This window comes from Tenrec ecaudatus, chromosome 4 (genome assembly GCF_050624435.1).
Source record: "Tenrec ecaudatus isolate mTenEca1 chromosome 4, mTenEca1.hap1, whole genome shotgun sequence".
Lineage (NCBI taxonomy): Eukaryota > Metazoa > Chordata > Mammalia > Afrosoricida > Tenrecidae > Tenrec > Tenrec ecaudatus.
The window spans coordinates 85,748,951-85,770,325 of NC_134533.1; the positions used below are offsets into that span (position 1 = coordinate 85,748,951).

General features: G+C 39.6%; 1 protein-coding gene across 3 annotated transcripts in view; it reads right to left on the reverse strand.

Annotated features, from left to right (window-relative positions):
* Positions 1–21,375, reverse strand: part of GRM5 (glutamate metabotropic receptor 5) — a 489,044-nt gene that overhangs the window by 103,292 nt on the left and 364,377 nt on the right. For all 3 annotated transcript variants that reach the window (XM_075548701.1, XM_075548700.1, XM_075548699.1), the window contains exons 4-6: positions 18,170–18,416; positions 11,654–11,822; positions 747–873 (exon numbers count right to left, since the gene is read on the reverse strand). In XM_075548701.1, the coding sequence (XP_075404816.1) occupies positions 747–873; positions 11,654–11,822; positions 18,170–18,416 (543 nt within the window). The remainder of the gene's footprint in view (positions 1–746; positions 874–11,653; positions 11,823–18,169; positions 18,417–21,375) is intronic.

Consider the following 21,375-nt stretch of genomic DNA (forward strand, 5'->3'; position numbering starts at 1 on the left):
TCTGCCTGAAATGATTTGTTCACCTTTATCTGCAAATGCCTCCCTGTGACTTCCCTAATCGGGCTTTTCAGTTCATAACGTGTGTTCTCTTTTATGTGTTAATAATGTATTTACTTTTCAAGCTTTGCTTATGCAGCCATGAGTTCTTTTAAAATAAAAGTAACATCTTCATTTACAGACCTCTGGTTCAAGAGAAGGACAATAGGCACCTCGTGTGTACTTAAAACTGTTCACTGAAGAAGAGTTGTAAGGGAGGATGCTAGAAACCTTCCGTTTTACACCTTATCTCCCACCCTGCACCCCTAAATGACATATGGAAACAAAAGACAAAGCTTGTTCTGTGACAACATGACTTAGAAAGTCTTATTGGTTAGAGGTTAATGGTTTAGACAGAAACATCTAGACCAATTTCTACCCCGATGTCTACTTTTGCTTTTGCACATGTCATAGTGATTTCAGTTTCTTCTAAATGAAAACACTTTAGCTTGGCACTTCCAATGGCACACTTAGCTGGACCCTGCTAAGGAATATTCTGGGACTTGCTTGAGGATGGACTGAGAGTTTCTGCTCTAGTTTGATTTATGTCTAGGAAGCTCACCCCAGAGACCAAAACATTTACTTTGTTACATTAACAGCACCATACAAGTGAGAAAATGCTTTAAGGTGTGACCCTCTCTCCCCATGCTCTGCCTTTATTTCATTTACTTTTGAGGAGTGTTTGTATGATGGCAAGGTGATACACGCACCTGTGAGGTCATCAGTGGGCCAGGACCCCAGTTGGCAAGCCTTGCAGGTGTACTCGTCAAAGACGTATTCATTCTCTTTACAAGGCGTACAGGTCCAGCAACAGCTGACTTCTCCCTTCCGGATCACCTAAAGCAGACATACAAAATGCTATTTATTTGGAAAAACACAGAAGCAACTTACCCAAATGTACGGCTTCACAATACAGAAAATACATTATTTCAAGTACTATTAGATAAGCAGTATTGATATCTGTAGCTTATAGCTAGAAAGAACAATAAGTAAAGATGAGTTTAATGAGCAATCCAATGTCATAAAATGGCTAGATAAGAGGACCAAGTGAAGGTTTTTCCAGAGCTTGCCATGTGATTGTGTGTTAGAGAGTAGATCCTGTCTCAGGGTGACTCTACAAGACAGAATAGAACTGCTTCTAGAATTTCCAAGGCTGTCTGTCATCTTTAGCAGAGCCCATCTCCAGGCCTCTGCTGCTGTACAGCCACTGCATGGTTCAGGCTCTCTCCTGTTGGTTAGCATCTGAACACGTAACCCAGTGCCGCCATGCTGCATTGAGATGTTTGCATTAGCATACATGTGCACACAAACTTCCTGCAGGATGTTTTGCCTCTTGGAAGTTAAGAACTTTTGATCAAGAATTACCTTGAATGTGGATGCATAATGATAATCACTGATACAGGGGATAGAGGGAACCCAGGAGAGGGTAGTAGGGAAGGGGAAAGGGATTTGGAGAGTAAATAATGAAGGCAGGAGAGGGTAGGGAGCACTAAAATGGATTGAGATTGAATAACTCATATTAAAGATAATTTAACCATGGGGGGGTGGGGTGCTCTAAAATTGAAGTGGGGGTGATTGTACAATTGTCCTTGATATGATTGAATCACTGAACGATTGAATTATATGATATGTAAATTATGTGCCAATAAAACTGTTGGACAAAAAGAATTACCTTGACTTTCCACTATGAGTTGAATAACTGTATGGAAAAAGCACTGCATATTTCTCAATGTTCAAAATAAATCTATATATATTAATGAAAAATAATTAAGAATTATTATTAGGTAGAAACGTAGACGTTTCAATTAAGAGGCAGAAAATGAAAACATTTTGGAGGTACATTCTTTGTCCTTGAATGTTACTAAAAATATGGCTAAAAAACTTCAGCCCATTCCTTCCTATTTCAGTAGCTTTGTTTTCTTTAGGATGAAGGTGGATAAGGTTATTGAGATAATAATCCACTTCTTTATATATTTGATTTTTTAAAGCAATGAGAAATAATTGAAATGATTTAACAGCTGAAAGAGTCCCAGATGCTATTCTTTAGTAATGAATATGCCTCCCTCTTTTTCCCACTACTGGTGCATGAATATCCTCTGTGGAATAGAGACAGCATTCATTAAACGAGGTTAGAAATAATTAAAACTGTGATTAATAATGAGCAATAAGCTGACACAGAAATGCTTACACTTATATGCAACTCTATTATAGGCCTTTGGTAATAATGACATTTCTATATATCTCTCTATATACATATAAAGTCCATTTCAAGCTGGCCATCTTTCTTAAATGTGTATTATCCCTTGTATTGGATTTGGAATGTACAAAAGTACATGTAGGGAGAGAAGGCAAAATAGCCTGGATAATCTTGTATCTAAAATTACCAGAAATTTGGATAACATTGCTAATTATATCGATCTATAAACAGCTCTGGAAGACATTGGGGTAAGTGTTGGGCTGCTAACCACAAGGATGGTGGTTCAAACCCACCAGCCATGTTATGGGAGGAAGATGAAGTTTTTTGCTCCTATACAGAGTTATAGTCGTGGAACTGCAGAAGATCTGTCGAGCAGTATTGCTCCTGATAAGGTGGGTCTCCTGCTGTCATTGTAAAGTATACATGTGTGTAGGTGTATGTTGGGTTATTGGTTTCGCTGTTCTTCACAAATTTCTGTTCTGTGCTCCTTTTCCTTGTTCCTTTTTTCTTTGCAGAGACTTGATGTTTGCTATATTTTTGTGTTTTTCTTCTTTTTATTTATTTTGATGAAGTTTTTCATTTTCTTTGAGGTCTCCTTGGTATATATTGTTTAATTATTAAATTTATAGAAGCCTGTTTTCCCCTTGTGAACTACATTGTCTTCCTTTCCCTTTGAATGTTTTGTATTTAAGTTCCCCCTCTATTTTCTTTGTATTTGTCTTTATTATGGATTGATATCTGGGGTTCTCTATCATTGGCCTTGTAAGATTTTTGTTTGCTTGTTTTGGTTTATTTTGCATGCAAAGTTACGTGGATGGATTTCTGGGTGGTGATATTGGCTGACTACTCATCCAAAAGACTCTCCTTAGTATTTTTTTTGTAGACCTGGTCTTGTGTTTACACATTCCTTTATGTCACCTCGCCTGAAAATACCCTATCTCCCCCTCATATTTGAGGGATAATTTTTCTGAATATAAAATTCTTAGTTGGTAATTTTTTTTTCTTAAGCAGCTTTATTGGAGCCCTTGTGGTGTCGCAGTTATACATCAGGCTGCCATCCACACGTGTAGCAATTTTAAACCTTCATCAGCTCTTCTGGAGAAGGACTGAGGTTTACTCCTGTAAATGGTCACAGTCTCAGAAACCCACAAGGAGTTGCTATGAGTCAGCATTGACTCGCTGGCGGTGAGTTTGTTTTTGATTTTAATTTGGTTTAATTTTAGAGCGGCAGTGAAAAAGAGGAAGGCCTTCAAAGAGATGTATTGAAGTGGTGGTGCCTCAAGCATAAGAATCATGGTGGGAATGGCGCAGGATCAGGCAGTGTTTCATTCTCTTGTGCATATTGTCACTACAGTTGAGAACCAAGTTGATGACACCTAACAACAGCAACAGCAATAATAACAATTGGCTTCTTGCCTTCATGGTTTCTGCTGAAAAAAATCTAAGCTTATGCTTATGAGTCTTCCTTTGTAGGTAACTGTTCTTTTTAAAATCTAAATCAGGTAAAGAGGGTGAAGGAGAATCAGGATTCTCTCCTTGGAAATTTTTATTGTGGTATATTGTAATGATTTCCTTTTGAGGTCTATTCTCTTTGGGGTTTCTCAGCTTCTTGAATAGTTATTTTTTCTCCAAATAGTCAGAATTAATTAGGTGACAGTTGATTTGGGATTTTTCTACCTAAATTATTCTCCTTATTTGTAATTTGTTGTTACTGTGTGACAGTGGGTACATTCTGACTTATAGCACAACTGTAGCACAGAGTACAACAGCCCTATAGGGCTCTCTAGGTGCAGCTTTTATGGAAGCAGAACACCAGGCATTGCATCATTGGCTAGCAGTCAAGGGAGTGATGGATACTACCACAGAGTTCCTTATTTACCGCACACTGTTATCTCATTACAATATGAGAGCAACTGAGAGATCAAATAATGTTGGTATACTTCAGGTTACATGGTGAATTGAGCCTTACTGGCATATGGAGAGAGAGTCTATTATATATTTACAATTCAGGGAAATGAGTCCTGCATGGGGGCAAAGAGACACTGGGTTCTAGCATTTGGGCTGTCTAAAATAGTCCTCGATTTATCACGTTTCAAAGTTATCATAAAATGACAATGATAACAATACTCCAAAACAGCTCACTGCCACTGAGTTGCTTTTCACTCGTAGTCACTCTTTTTAGGGGTTCAGAGATGATAAATCTTCAAGGAAACAACCAGCCTTATCTTTCACCTGCAGAGGAGCTGGTAAATTGAACCAATGACCTTGGGGTTGGCAGCCCAACTGATAACAATAGTTACTATAAACTGGAAACAATAATAATAACTACCTCATAAGGTTTCCTGGGGATTAAATAAAGTACAATAACAATTTTAAAACTGTAAACTTTCTATAAATGTAGCATATTTCTAAGTAATATGTTCAGAAAATAATTCTATAGAGAAATTAAGAATTTAATTTCAATATTATTTCAGCCATACTTGGTAAAATCATCCTAAAACAATCACTAGACTTTGTAAGGGAAGTAGCTATATTTTAAATACTAAAGGGTACTTTTTCTAGGACCTTATCAGGGTCTGCAAGCAAAAGTAGTTGCATATTTTGCCTCTAGAAACATGATAGATTTCTATGTTTCAAATCTGCATTGGTTTGGGAATTTCAGTTTTTACCAAAATAAGTTCATGCCCCTTTCCAAGGATAATTCAAATATTATAGTCTCTTTTTGAATCAATAGTGACAACTTAATATGTTCTCTTCTGATCATTCAGAATTGATTTGTTTCACTTTTTTTTTTTTTTGCTCTTCTGTTATTTCACATTCATGTTGAATACAATTGTTCTTGACTATTGCTTTTCATGGGAATCCCATTCTTTTTTAACACCTGAACTGCTGGTGCTTTTTTTGGTAATAGCATGTAAAGCATGTTTAACCTTTGCTAGTCTAAACACTTTCTGTATATGTGTATTGCAGATTGGTAACAATGATATGAAATTTCATTAATAAGGTTTCTCAGTAATAACCTTAGCCATATTAAGGAAGTTCAGTTAATTGTGTTTTCAATACAATGGAAATGAGATTTAATTGGGAAGACAGAATTTCAGATTAAATATAAATATTAAATAAACTTTGTTAAAACTCAAAAGAAAACCCAAACACTGCCATCACGTCTATCTTAATTCATAATGACTGTATGGCTAAGAGGTGTACTGCCAACCTCAAGGTCAGCAATTCAAAATCACCAGCTGTTCCATGGGAGAAAGATGAGGCTTTCTCCTTCAGTAGAGAGTTACAGCCCCAGAAACCCACAAGCAGTAGGTCTACCCTGTTCTACAGGGCCATTATGAGTAAATGAAATGGCCCAGAATTAAAACTATGATAATTGTGAATTGAATTATTACATGGAGATAGAAAAGCATACATAAAAATCACCTAAGATGACCATTGGAATACTGAAATTAGAAGTCAAAACTGTTGCAAAAAATGAGTATGACCGGTGTTTCAATAAAACTGATTTCAAATAGGCAGCAGGTTAGATTTGGCTCATAGGTTGTAGTTTGCCCAACCATGACAAGATACAACTTCATTGTCATATTATATAATTTCATGTCAATTTGACGATACAAAAGTGTTGGGGTAGAATCTAGTCAATCAGGTGCCAAGCACAAGCAAAAATTCAGATGGTTATTTATTAGCTACTAAAGTATTTCAGAGTGTGTTTGCCTGCCTGCACCCCCCATCATTCCCCTCCCCTCACCCAGAACACTCCACCTGCCCCCCACCAGCCATGGCCCATTATGGGGCCTTTTTATGAGGGGTGTCACCTCCTCATAAGGAGGATCCTGTGAACTTCCTTCTCTCTCTGCCTCCACCTTCCTGCTGACTTGACTTAGACTGGGCTGGGATGTTTTCTTGATATATAATTACTCCTTGATATAAAGCTGTTTCTTACACATATATATGTATCTCTGGATTTGTTTCTCTAGTCAATCTGGCCTAACACATTATGGTACCTTGGGAATGGGGTACTCAAAATAAAATCATAAAGATGGAGAGTGGATGATTGTAGTTTTACTTTGGTTAGCCAGAGGTCAGACATGGCCACACTGTTTATTTGATTGTTTCCTGGAGAAGACATGGGACGTTAAAGTTTTGATTCATTTTCTTTGATTATTCCTGTCTGAAATGGTGAAAATGAATGTGATAGGTATAATTGTGAGCCCATTAGGGGAATTACATTCTGAACTTCTCCACTGAGACCATGTTGCTTAATCAGAATGGCTGACTGAACGCTTGGCCCTGCCTTGATGCAGCCAGAGGCCTAAGACCATTTTGCATATGAGTGGGATAGTTTAGATAAAATTGATTTGATTATATTAAGAATGTGTTTTGAATCTGGCTGTAATAAGATTATATTGACTTCTAATTTTTGTTATTGATATAATGTGTGATAGAAATGATTATGTGGAAGTATGAAAACAGAGTTTGTAAGCCCATTGCTTTCAGCCATTAAATTGGATCTTTAAATGGGCATAGGCCTGCCTGCAAAGAAGGTGCTGAAAAGATAAACCCCACTAAGTTCTTTGAGTGCTCAGTACATTTACATTAGGAAAGACTTGCTAAGAGAGCTGTTAGCAGACTGAAGGAAATACACAGGAATGTGGCCTTTTTGAATTTTGAACTAGTGATTTGCTCCTGAATCTGGAATAACTTGGAGCTATAAAGAAACTCTCCTCACTAGGACTGAAAGTTAAAGAGAGCCTTTGGGAAGCCTGAGAAGGTCACTAGGTGACCATCTAGATCCACTTGTTGAGTGGAAGTGAGAGAAAAGCAGCAATAGGGAGAGAGGTTGAGCCTGGCCACTGAAACCTGTGTACCTGGTTCACTGGAACTAGAGAAGAATATGAGAGTGGGTTAAATGGTTTACATTTTAAAGAGTTGCACAGAACCTGAGCCTATGGCATGACTTAGCCCAAGAGGGCTAGGGTTCTTGAGAATTTGTGGAGGGGCCTATGATTGAAAGGCAAGGCAGTCAATGGGCACCCTGGTAAGTCTTAGCTAGGTGGCCCACATTGGGTTAACCAGAGCCTGACCAAATGAAGATATTTTTGAATGTGTGAATTAGTGCATATTGTTGCTGACTTTTATGGACAGCTTGTCCTGATCTGACTTTGCTTGTGGATTCAGACTCACAAGGTTGCAACCAGAATGCAGATTCTCCACATTAAAGAGCATGCTTGTCACCTGCGAGCCTTGTCACCTGGGAGCCTTAGGCTGATAAAAATGGGACGTACACAACATGGATGCCCAAAGTAGATGGTGTAAAGGCATGAAGTGGCTGGCTTACCTACTTTCATAGGTGGAGAATTTGTTCATAGAATTATGTGATCATAATTCTATATAGTGTAGGTGTTCACTTAACTGCAGTTGGTAGACATAGAATAATGTTTTTCTTGGTTCACTTATAGGATATTAGGTTAAATATTAGATTTAAACACATTTTGAGTTTATGAATTTAGTTTTACCTTGTTAGGGCCAAATATGATTTTACCATTGTCTTTGTCTTAAAAATTCTGTAGGAAAAAAAAATTCTGTAGGGCTCAAGAGTTGTGTCAAAGTGTCAAGTTGACAAGGGCTGGTCTGTGGTAGTTACATAGCTTCATGTCAACTTGAAGATATAAAAGTGTATGAATGGAGTCTAGCCTGCCAATCAGGTCACAGCCTGATGGTACCTCCTTGTTGGTGTGGCCTTCTCATAGGAGGGGTCCTGGGAATCTCCCTCCTCTCTTTCTGCCTTCACCTTCCTGTTGCTGAGCCACACTGGGACTTGCCAGAGCCCTTGAGATAAGTACAACTGCCTTTGGATACAGGGGACTTTGTACTCACTAGTCTGTGACACCCTGCATTCTGCATCATTGCATGTGATTTTGTGAGTCTGAAGTAGGATTTATGGACTAGGATCAAACTTGTGGATTGAGTTGGACTGGGCTGAGATGTTTTCTTGATATACAATTATTCCTTGATGTAAAGCTGTTTCTTACACATACATGAGAGTCTCTGGATTTGTTTCTTTACTCAACCCAGTCTAACACATTCCTCCACCATCAAGATTGAGGGAGACTAATTAACTACCTGCAATATGCAGATGATACAACTTTGCTGAAAGCAAAGAAGTCATGAAGTACTTACAAATGAAGACCAAAGCTTACAGTCTTTTATATGAATTACACCTCAACAAAAAGAAAACTGAAGTCATCACAATTGGAATAATAAACATCTTGATAAATGTATATAATGTTGAAGCTTTTCAAAGATTTCTTGTTACTTGTATTGATAATTAAAATCCACATAAGGAACATCCAAAAAATCAAGTGGCATATTGCATTGGGCAAATATGTTATAAAAGGCTTCTTTACAGTGTTAAAGAGCTGAGGTAGTTACATAATCTGATGTCAATTTGGGACTTTCGAGGATTAAGAGTGAAGGGGTGGAGTCTAGCCTATCAAACATTGTCTAGCCAATGCGGTCTCTGTGTGGGCAGGGTCTTCTCCTGAGGATTCTGGGAACTCTGGTATTTTCTTCCTTAGAAGTGGGAGACACATTTGCTATCTTGGTTCACACCCTCTCTTGACTGAGACGCTCTACTGACAAGACACATGGTGCTACACTGATATAGCCTGTGACTTCTGGAGCCGGAGAAGCTGCATGGAGACCCCTGCCAGTACTGAGATACTTACAATGCCACTGAATCCACAAAGCTTCCAACTCACTGGCCTGCGATCTTCCTGAATTCAGTGTCACTGAATGTGTTTTGTGTGTCCGAAGAGGACTTTAGACTGGTTTCAAACATATGGACTAATATCAGACTCATGGACTTGATCTGGGTTGGGATGTTTTCTGAATATTCAATTGCTCTTGTATATAAAGCTCTTTTTTATACACATACAAGTGTCTGAATTTGTTTCTCTAGTCTACCCAAACTACTACAAGATCAAAGGTGTTATTTTGAGAACTAAGGTTCGTTTGACCCAAACCATTATATTTTAAATTGCCTCACATGTATACAAAGGTTGGACAATGAATAAGGAAGACCTAAGAGAAACTGATATCTTTGAATTATACCACTGGTGAAGAATATTAAATTTACTATGGAGTTCCTGAAGAATGAACAAATTTGTTTTGGAAGAAGTACAGCCAGAAATCTCCTTAGAAGTGAGGGTGGTGAAACTTTGTTTCCTGTTATGGGGACCTACTATTAGGAGGGTTTACATCTTGGAGAAAGGTTATCATATTTGTCAAAGTAGAGGATCAGCAAACAGTTGAAGGCTTTTCTATTGCCGTTATAGATGAACAGGATTGACTTAGCAATGTTTGTGAGAATAGTGCAGGGCCAGAACCTGGACGTGTCAAACTCTGTTGTTTGTAGGGTTGTAATGAATCAAAACCAACTCCACAGCATGTAACAAAGAATGACAATAACCTACCAAGCCATTTACCAGATATCAAGAAATTCATTTTTATCAACTCTCTTTCTTCCTTTTGTTATTATCCTTTCCAAAATTTCAGAACCATTCTTTAGGCCATCACTTTCAGTACTAAAATATTTCACTTGCAACATAAGTGTATTGTAAACAAATAGAATGTGAAGTTCACAGAAAAGTTAAGACCAAATTTTCCAAGTATATACACTGCTTGGAATGTGGTACTACTGAACTCCAATACTCACCTGTCAAATGTCATTTTGATCTAATCTTTTTTATTCTTCTATGACATAATGTCCTCAAACCTTCTTCCCCTTTTTATTTTATATCAGTGTGGGCTGGTCTTAATTAGCCTAAAAATAGCCTTTCATTATCCTCATCCTACCAAACTATGACTCGATTTTCACCACGCACCTTTCCCTGATTAATTTCCATTCAACTTGGCAGGTGTTTTTTCCAGAAGGCTTCAGATAAATGGCTAACCCATGAATATCATGTATTTTTAAAAGTTTTTTTTCTCAACCTTCCGCTTTCATGACCTCTGTCTTCCACTGAGCACCCTCCGCTGTGTCTGTGCATTCTCTGGGTTTCTTTCTCTGACCCCATTTCTCTGCTTCGATTTTCACTTCCTCTGCAGTTCTAAAGTAGATATTCTCCAGCACCTGTTCCAGTCCACATTTAGTTTCTCTCTCAACTTTGAAGTTCTATGGTTATGTTAATGGTAACAGCTTTGACTTTAATTAAGTGCTAATTCTATATATTCTTCTTATTTCTCACTGTTTTCCATCTCAACATTTTCTTTCACTTGCTAGATAGCTCAAAACCAACTTGCCCCCAAGCCAAGCTGTTGCCTTTTATTCTACACCCTTTAGACATCCCTGCCGCACTCCTCGTATCTAATGCCATATGGGATTGAAGTTGAAAGTCTTGGACTTATCCTTACTCCCACCTCCACCCTCCTCTCCAAATCATATATCCAATCAGTACCCAGAACTCAGTAAGCATACGTCTATAATCTCCTCCTATATATCTGCCCTGCACCTAAGCACTACCACTCTTTCCTAATCCAAGCCCCTCGTTACCATTATCAGTGTTTTCATAACCTATTTAGTCTTCCTTTAGCCGTGGTCCATAAACACACAACAATGGCCACAACCCAATTTTGATTCAAATGATTCCCAGTTCCTGTTTAAGGAAACTTAAATAAAGGCAATTTATTGTGATTTATGAAACTCTGGCTTCAACCTATCACTTCAAGTTTTTCTTTCATAATAACCATTTAGAGTCATGCACCCTAGATTGTTCTGTGTTATTCTAAAGTCCTTAATTGATCAACTTCGTACCTCATAACACTGTTCCCTCTATAGCAGTGATCTTTCCCCCATATCTAACTTTGAAATCCCTTTCACTTGTTATGGGTCAACTTCTCATAGTCGATTCAGAATAACCCCCTTTCTGATGTCTGAACTTCACATCACGAAGCCTCTTCAGACGAGGCCATCACCTTTTGCATGATATTGCTCACCTGTACCATGACATTTCCCACATCTTGACCACCAGACAGTAAAAGGGGTCTGACTTTCTCCCAAAGCTGATATCAACTATCAAATTAGTAGGACTTTGGTAAATATTGGCTCAATTATTTAGAAATTAATGTGCCTTCCAACTGTTAACTATTTTCCAGAAACAACATCTTCAAAGGGTTACAGTGGGAGAAAGCATGCGCAAAATGGGAGATACCAATGACTTCAGTCAATCCAGGTACTCACACTAGTATGGGTTGTGCTCTAGAAAGTATAAGGAGCTAATGAGAATAAAAACACAATTTCTGACTTTAGAACCTTACAATATAAAATTTAAAACAAGCATCCAAACTTTTAAAAATAGCCAAGTGAACGTTTAAATCCAAAGTAAAAATGAAAGAAGCAGGGCTCCATGTTACCTTGATCTGGCCTTTCTCACATGGCTCGCTGCAGACAGATCTGATGATGGTGCTTTTCTTGGACCATACCTCCTCATCATCCATTTTTAGTTCCCCATTGTCCCAGCTCCCAACGTTGATGTAATCAAAATAATCTTTTCCCATTTCCTTGAAATTCATGATTTCATACCTTAGAAATAAGAAAATAATAAAGATGCCGTTAGGATCAAGCAATCATTTTATTACCAAAAAAGCCCTTGCTGCCATATTAGCGGCACAGAACTGTCCCATGATAGCACAGCACTCTGAACCACAGCACATCTGCTTCTTCCCTTTCTCTTTGGAGATCAGTTTTCACTTCCATTCCTAAACCGGAAGTAGAAAATAATCCCTGTGAGCAAGGGACTTGACCTCCGCACGCTGGAAGGCAGTTTTGAAAGAATGTCAAGAAGATTAAACCAGTACTATTGCTAAGTTTCTGAAAAAGATGAACTGCTCTTTGTCTTTGCTTACGTCAACTGATAAAACTTTTGTTTGCTAATCAAATGAGACATTTGGTAAACCTTTTAACTTGGACTTCAATTTCGAGGAGTGTGGGGATAACCATGTCTAAATTTATTGTGTAAATACACTTGCACAAGTCATGGTTTATGAAGTATGGAAATGTTGAAAGAGATAAGTGCCTTTGTTAGCTATTATTCCTAATTATTATTTTTAATTACTTATTTTATTGTGGTATAAATATATATATAACAATATATTTCTCACTTTAATCAAATTTGATATGGACAATTCAGTGATACTAATAACACTCACCACCATTATCCATTTCTAGTTTCTAATCAGCTTTAACAGAAACTGGACCCCCTAGGCACTGGCTTCCCCCTTCCTCTCTCACTCCAAATCTATTGTTATCCTTGTTCGTTACCATCACATCAGGGGACCTAAAGGTGCAGAAGAGAGCTGCTCTGACGGGTTTTCCATTCTTATGACTGTGACCCTGCTCTTCGGACTGTTGGTACACTACTAATCTTTGGTCTACATACGTTGGCCTCTTCTAGCTATTTCATACAAGTTGCATCATATAATATTTCACCTGTTGTGTATGACTTATTTCATCGAACATAATGTTTCCCAATTTTCACCCACATGGTAACTTGTATCAGACTTTTACTTTTTTCCCCCCTTATGACTGAGTACTATCTCTGTGTGTGTGTGTACCATCGAAAGTAGCTCTGATAGTAATATGGGTCAAGCATTTGAATGCTAACTTAAAGGTCAGCAGTTCAAACCTACCCTGTACTTTGCGATCGTTGGCTCCCATAGAGGTTTGCCCTATCAGAAACCCTATTGACCCCTTTCCTCTGTCCTGTCGGGTCATGAGGAGTAAACATGGACTCACACACTTCCTTTTGGCAGTGTTTCCTTTTCTGGTGGCGGCAGGTTGTTTTGTTTCGAATCATACATAGAGAGCTAATCCATTCAGCTCCTGGCTATCGTGAATACTGTGGCAGTGGGTAATATTGTTCAAGTGTCTTTGCATTCCTGATATCGGTGATATGTCTATGCCGAGGAGTGGAATTGCTGGGATTGTAGCAATCCTGTGCTGAACTCTATGAAGATCTGCCAAACCTTTTCTACAGAAGCTTGTAGTAGTTCCACAATGTCATGCCAACTTGAAGAAACAGAAGTGGAAGGGGTGGAGGTTAGCCTGACGATAAGGTTACAGTCTGATTGTATCTCCTCTTGGGCATGGCTTTCTCACCAGGAGGATCCTGGGAGCTTCCTTTCTCTCTCTCTCTCTGCCTTGACCTTCCTGTTGAGTGCCACACAGAGACCTGGGCCAGCCTTGGATGCTTCCCCTGTCATTGGATCCACAGGACTTTTCACCCAGCAGGCTGTGATCCTCCTGCATTTTGCATCATTTCATGTGGCTGAGTGAGTCTGAAGAGGGACTTAGGGACTAGTATCAGACTTATGGAATATCTTGGACTTGATCTGGACTGAACTGGGATGTTTGCTTTATATTTAACTACTTCTTGATATAAAGCTCCCTACTATACATGTTTCTGAGTGTCACTGGATTGACTTCTCTGGTCAAACCGGCCTAACACAAACCTGTACCATATCATAATTCTCCAGCAGCAAACAATGTGGGTTCTAGTTTTGCTACATTCCTACCAGTTCCTTTTGTTTTCAGCTATTTGAACATAAACACTTCCAAAGCAGGTGCCATTGAGTCAATTTCATATGTGTCAGCGTTGAACTTTGCTCCACTGGGTTTTTTATTATTTGTTTATAAAGAGATACATCACCATGTCTTTCTTCTGAGGTATCTCTGGGTAGACTTGAAACTCTGCCTTTTCATTGAGCAGCTGAGAGCCTTAACAATTTGCATCCAGGGACTTCATTGATATTCCATTTGGAAAAAAATGGAATCCCTTTGTGACTTTGATTTGCACTTCTTTAATGACTAATGACATTGAACACCACAAAGTGCTTGTTGAACGTTTATGTATCTTCTGTAGTTTGGTTCTCTAGTTTGGTTCCCAACACCATCACTCCCATTTTTATTGCTTGGCTTTTAGTTGCAGTTTTATCATGGAAGGTGTATTAGATTTTGTCAAACGCAGTGAGATAGTCATGTGGTATACAATACCTTTTGATATAGTCTATGCTTGCGTGTTGTCCTCTAAGACTTGCAAATAGGCAGAGAGTCTCTTACAATAAATATTTCTTTTAACTTTCTATGTTCAGAATGATGAACTTTCAGGAAATTGTGATGCATGCAGAACTCTAGCTTTTAGGTTCCAGGGACCAGATTGCCACAATCAGAACAAAGCTCTTTGGAGAATTGTTTAGAACAAAACGGATGCAAATCTGCCGGAACAGGCAGTGTACAATTTGCCATGCCATACTGTTTCGGATCTAATCATTTTTTGTATTGTCTTTTTTAGAATATTAACCCACTGTAAGCTGTAAGGCTTCTGTGCAATGTCTTATTTGTAGCTAGTGAGTAGTGATTTTGAGTAAGGGTCCAAACTCCACTTTTAAGTAAAAAACAAAAACCATGAATAGATGATATATACTCCAGGCCTGCAGGTTTCCACTCTATCACATCATCCATGGACAGCCTATGAAATGTCCAGTGAGTTGAGCTATGAGCACCCAGAACACTGATGTAATAAGAACTCATATAGTGTGTCATTGGCTACTTCCAATGAGGCTTCTAAGTCTTCACAGACGACTCCTTGCGATTAAATGATCTTTGAATATTTTAGCTGAGAGAAAGGACTGTGGTTACAAGACTTCTTCCTTTGTTATTATTGATTTAAAGAGATATTAGGGTTTCATTATCTCCCCATTTCTAACAGTTCTTAACTCTAGTGATGTCTATAACAAACTGTTAATTTTGCAGGCACTGTGAAGAATAGATACTGGAACCGAGGCATAAAGAGGTTAATGAGTATGAATAAGTTTCAGAACACGCGCGTCGTCGCAGAGGCATTGCATAACCCAGTCTTCAGATTTCATTCCTTTGTTCTTTATTCTCCACGACTGCTTGAAATCAGCTCTATAGAGTTGAGAAATCAATTCTACATTGTTAAGAATTGTAAAAATATAAAACACTCTCCATTTTAAAGATCGTATCTCTACATCAAAGTATCTTTTGTTTTATATAGATTAAATGCTAAAACAGTGAAAGAATCCATTAAAATCAAAACTATAAAATATAAAAATTTCATTTAAAGGGGAAATGTTTCAAGAAAAATTAAACTTCCATTTTGCTGAAATTAATGAATCTGTACTAACTATACTAGACACAGAAGTCTCCCTTTGGAATTAGCCCTCAGGTTTCTGGTAATTGAGTCTAATCTACAGAGAAACACAAAGATATATTATCACTAATGACTAAAACTGGGAAAATATAAAAATGCTTTAAAATGTTTGTTAGTATAACACTAAAAGTTGAGATACAAGAGATTATCTACAGTAGAAGCCTGGGGAATTCATAGAGGTTCCTTTTGCTTTCAGAGATCGTATGTACGGATATCCTCAATCAAAAGAGAAAGCAATCACGTTCTCACAAATCCCCTCCCTTAAACGCCAGGTAAGAATTAAGCACGTCTTATAATGGCTTCCTGCAATGTCTACTGATCATATCATCTACAAGATTGTGCTTTATTTTCCAAAATAAAACGGTAACTAAGCATACTCCATTTTTTATTACTTGGCCAGGATCCAGGTTGGACGAGTTCCAGGCAGATTAGTATGTCTTTCCGTTCACATGACATTTGAATAAGAATCTTTTCCATGTCCCTCTTTAGTTTTCTCCCCTTTGTTCCCCCAGCTTCTCTTATTTTTCTCTCTTCCTCTGGCTCTTCTGGCTTTTGTGTTGTTTTTCTTCTGCTCCGTCTCCCTCTGCGTGCCTATCATTTTCTGTATTTCTCTGCTCCTGAAATATATTTCCCATCACTGTGTGTGGATACACATATTCCATCTTCTTTAAGCTCTGTTCCTTTCATGTTAAAATGTGACTGAAAATTAATAATGATATTCTTTTCTACTAAATATGTAGAACCCTTAATTGACCTGAGACACATTTCTTCCTTTCTCTGAGACTCAATTTGTTTTTCTCCAGAAATATTAGGAGAAAGGAAATAAGTATGTCCAAGGTCACTTGATGGAAGTGAGTTATGTTGGTTTTTTTTCCCCTAATAGAAAGAGTGGACCAAGTTGGGCATCTTCACCAGCCAAAACACAAACCCACACCTCCATCAAAGCCATTCCTCTGTATCTGAGAGCCAGCTCAGGAACAGGGAGGGCCCTGGGGTTGCAGCAAGTGAGTCTGCATTGGGCTTCGATCTTCTCTACTGGAGAAAGTCTGGGCTTTTTACCCCTGTAAAGAGTTATGGTCCCAGAAACCCGTAGGGGCTCACGATGGGTCAGCACCGACTCCCTGGCAGTGAGTGTTGAGCTCAGACACACGGAAAATCCCAGGAGCATTGACAGATGGGTGCTTGCGATCTCTCTCGGAGCTCAGGGCACCAGAGACCGTGACACACAGACTATGGAACTAGGCAGGCTGAGGACAGGCAACCAGGAGATGGATCAGAGGAGCAGTGTTGGCACTACAGTGCCTGAGGCAGAAGACGATATGTGAGCTCTCTGGTCCCCAGAGGCAGAGCCAAGGGATCATATGCGGGAGGAACTGACGACCACAGCTTGGATGCTGGCTAAGGAAAGGTGCTGCTGTGGACCGGTGACTGTATCCTTCCCGTTTTCTACTCTTGAATTGTGGTAACCTCTGAACTCCACTAATGAAACCAAACTCACTGCCATCGAGTAGAGGCTGATTCATAGTGACCACCCCATGGGTCACTGTAACTATTTATGGGTGTAGAAAGCCCGGTCTCTCTTCCAATAAGCACTTTCTGGTTTTGAAACCGCTGACCATGAGGATGGCAGCCCAATGTGTAACCGCTGGACCACATGGGCTCCCAATCGAGCCCCTTTATTGTGACTTTTATCTGTGCACTTTCTGTGACTATTGCAAGGAATTAGCAAACACAGCCTGGAAGTACAGTGCCGTGCGAGGAATGTTTGATGTCAGATGAGGTGGGGTAAGAAAGAATGGAGCGGGGAGGCATGTCTGACTCTGGCCTCATGGCAATAGGGAAGTCAAAGGAAGTCAGAACTCACCTTTCCCTGGTCCCCACCCTACGCCGTTCAGTTGTCAACATAAGATGGGCTGGATGGCACAGGGTTTTACAGCGTAAGACCAGAAGACTGACAGTTCTGACAGAACTGAAGACTGAGATCTAGCCCTGCTAAACTTACGATATTTTTTCCGTGACATCACGTTTCCTGGGTTAAAATATCCTACTGTTTGTCCTGTAGGAATCTGTACTATGAGTTTTATAGAAACACTGGTAGGTTTAAAGTATCTACAAGTTGACTGATAATTATCAGTAAATTCACATTTCTCAGGTTCTTCTCCATAAATAATGAAAAAAGGTAAAATTTTGGAGAAAATGGAAATTTAGTTTTCAAGAAGAAAATGCTTCAATTGGAGGATGATATATAACTCACTGTAGTTAGAAAATATGATTTATGACTACTGTAGGAAGAAGCAATATTATGATAGTTACTTAACCTCTTTTCTTGGAGTAGTAGAGATTGGATTGTTCTGATATCAATCATTCTATCACCCATGAAGAGGACTGTATTGAAGGCATAACTTGGAGAACCTGGAAGAACCACAGACCTGGCTTCTGCTCTCTGTTAGAATCTGAGACTCCTGCTTCTAAGGCTAGGTTCCTGAGGGGTGGCACTGATTCCCAAAGTAGATTTTGACTCTTAGCATCAATGCTGTCCTTTAACCCCACCCCCACCCCAAATTGGCTCTTCTTTGATGTCAACCTTCCCTTACAGAGCTACGATGCCTAGGTAACTACAAAGCACAGACATGTACACATTAAGATTGAGAGTTAAGCATTGTTCACGCTCAACAGTCCACAGAAACTATCACAATACCTTCCTGGGGAGTCTCCATTCTCATCAAATAGGATCATATCTCCAGAAACGCCAGTAAAATTGGTTTTCATCAGGGAGTCCAAAAGTTTGCGCCCATCAATTGGCTTCATTGCATCGCAGAGGCCCGCGTAGCCCGGGCAGAGGGACATCTGCATGTTATGGAGTCCGTAGGCCATAGAGTAGATTGCGTTGATCACAAATCCCATTTTGGAATCTTGAACATGATGCGTTCTCAGAGTGAGAGAACCTGTTGGAAAACAAATGGAGGAGCAATGTTGAGATTGAACTCGGCTGTGGCCACACTCCTGGACCTTGGATCGTGAAGAAGAGGGTGGCTTGGAATAACTAGAGACAGTTCTCAGACTGAAAAAAGTCTCATCAATGCTGTACTCAATAACTGTCTCTTATACGTGGGTTTCTCCATGTAACCTTGATGAAAGACTAGAATTCCTAATAGTAGCAAGATTCATCAAACTCAGAATATGGATACAATTCTGTGCCACAAAATTTATCCTAATGATAGAATAATTTTCCTCATGCACTGCTCTGAAACCTCTCTGGTGAGAGGATAGTCCGTGAATCTTCTATTCTAAAATGATAAAATTCTTCTAGTCAAGCAAAGTAAGGCCTCCAGGATCTGACTTCAATTTACCTATTTTGAGTAATCACCGACCGTTGCCCATTGCAAAGCATAAACCAGTCTCATTGGCAGTTCTAAAATAAAATTTAACATTTAAACTCCTCTAAGTCATTAACTAATTCAATATTTATTGAGGGCCAAGCACACATAAAGCTGTGTTGTTGATAATCTGGGGAAACACAGACATAAAATGGACAGGAATTTGCACTTAAGAAACCTGACTAATTACAGAGACAAATTATGTATGATGAAATGTAAAAGGTAATACATATAGGGTTAAAATTAAAGAGGCCCAAAGGAAGGAGAGATTTCATACCAAGTAGAAGGCACTTGGGGACATTTTGTTAAATACATTGCTTGATGGATTATTAATTTGACAAATGTGAACTAAGTGCCTGTTATGTCTGACTGCCTACCGCATGCTGGGAGTGAGGCGGGAGGAAGCAGTGTCAACCCAAATAACCATGATTCCTGCTCTAATTCAGCGTCCAGAGGGCAGATGAGCATGTAAGTAGGCAATTAAAATGTGTGTTGATAAGGGTTGAGGCAGACTAAATTGCGAGGACACCAGATCTGGATTGGAGGAGTCATGGAAAGTGTCCCCAAAGTTCACTGAAGCCGAGTGCTGTGCCTGAGCACATCAGCTCGCTGAGTGAAGGTTGGGGTACACTGGTGGGGATGGAAGTGGAGCAGCTACGTGGGAAGGCAGTGTGGCCATTTTGTAAAAAACTAAACGGAGGCTTAGTAGATGATTCAGGAATCACATTCATAGTTATTTAGCCCTGGAGTTGGCAGCATATGCCCATCTAAACCCTACACACAAATGGCTTAGGCAGCCCCATTTTTAAATACCCAACATCGGAAGAACCACGATGCTCCTGGACGAGTGTGTGGACAAACACACCGGGGCACATCCATACAACAGGAAATTATTCAAACAAAACAAGCTGGAAGCCAAGGAAGTACATTAAGGACACTTTTATGTGCATTCTAAATGGAAGAAGCCAGTCTCAGAAGGCTGTGCTCTCTCTAATTCCAATTACAAAGGGGCTTCAGAACCTCCGTGGAAAATAAGATGAAAAGATGACAGAGTTTTTTACCAGGAACTTTTCAAAGCCCCCTCATATATGACATTCTGGAAAAGACCAAACAGGGGAGATAGTGAGAAATTATTGGTTTCCAAGAGTTAAAGTGGAGGAGGGGAAGCACAGGGCATTGTGAAGGGCAGGAAGCCTACCCTGGATGTCAGTGCAATAGTGAATCCATAGCATGGTGGAATTGTTAAAATTCACAGTCCCGTGCAACACCAAGGGAAGTCTCGTGTTGATTTAAATAATGTTTCAAACTAGCTCAGCAAGCGTAACAAATTACTACACCAAGGCCAGGTGTTAAAAAGGATGGAAACTGGGTAGGGGCAGGCAGAGGGTATATGGGTATTCTGTCGTGTCTGTCTGTTCAGTTTTCTCCATGAACCTAAAGCTGCTCCTTTAAAACACATGCATATAGTTCCCGTGTGTGCTGCCCACGTGGTCCCTATTGACCGAGACCTGTAGGGCAGAGTAAACCTTCTCCCATAGGGGTTCTAGGCTGAAATATCTAAGTGAGCAGATTGCCAGATCTTGTTCACTAGGGAGTGGTTGATGGGTTTGAATTACCTACATCTGTGTTAGCAGCGGAACATTTTAATCATAGCTAAACCAGGAAGCCACCGACCTGGAGTGAGGGTCAGAGAGTCACAAGCAGTTGGAAGGTTCGCAGATGAGAAAGAACATGATGTGTGTTGTGGGAACGTGCAAGACTGTTGAAATAGCAACAGTATAGGATGGGAGATAGGAGAAGTCTAGAGCAAAACATAATATGATTTTTGTATTTTATCACAAAAGCATCAACCTCCTTGAATTGTTTCAGCTAGGGAGGTCATCCTCAGACTGGATGCAGCAGGAAGAGATGATTCAAGGGCTATCAAAATGGAGGGAAAGACCCATGAAAAGGTGGAGCAGAGACGCCAGCAAGAGGCGAGTGGGCCTCACAAGGGAGAACCCACTGCCCGTCGCTGTGATTGAAGAATACAGATTGGGGCAGAAAGGACGAGGTAACTAATGAGACGAAAGGAACAGCGGACGTAAAAAGACCGCTTGTCATTTGGAGAAAAGCTTGCTGTAAGAGAGATTTTAACATAAAACAAAACCTTCTCTATGGGTCCCGTGGTCCTTCCTGACTTCTCAAACGATAGAGGCATATCATTAGCTGTTGATTTAGCCCCAAGACAGAAGCTTTTAGTTTCACCGAGCAGAGAGTTTCCCTAAGGACTGAGCCTGGTTCCATCTGACAGAAACACGACACGGGATGCCCATCTCTGGACTAGACACTGGCTCCAAGCTACTTTCTAACCGAATCTGATCACTCGCTTCCCCAGACTCCAGTCATACTTCTGCATCTCAGCGAGCACTGCTGGAAATTTCATTCATCTAGTTGCTCAAATACTTTGGAGACACTTTTGATTTCGCTCTCTCCTTTATACCTGCAGAATAGTCCTTTGATCTTTATTCAAAATACAGTCAGCTTT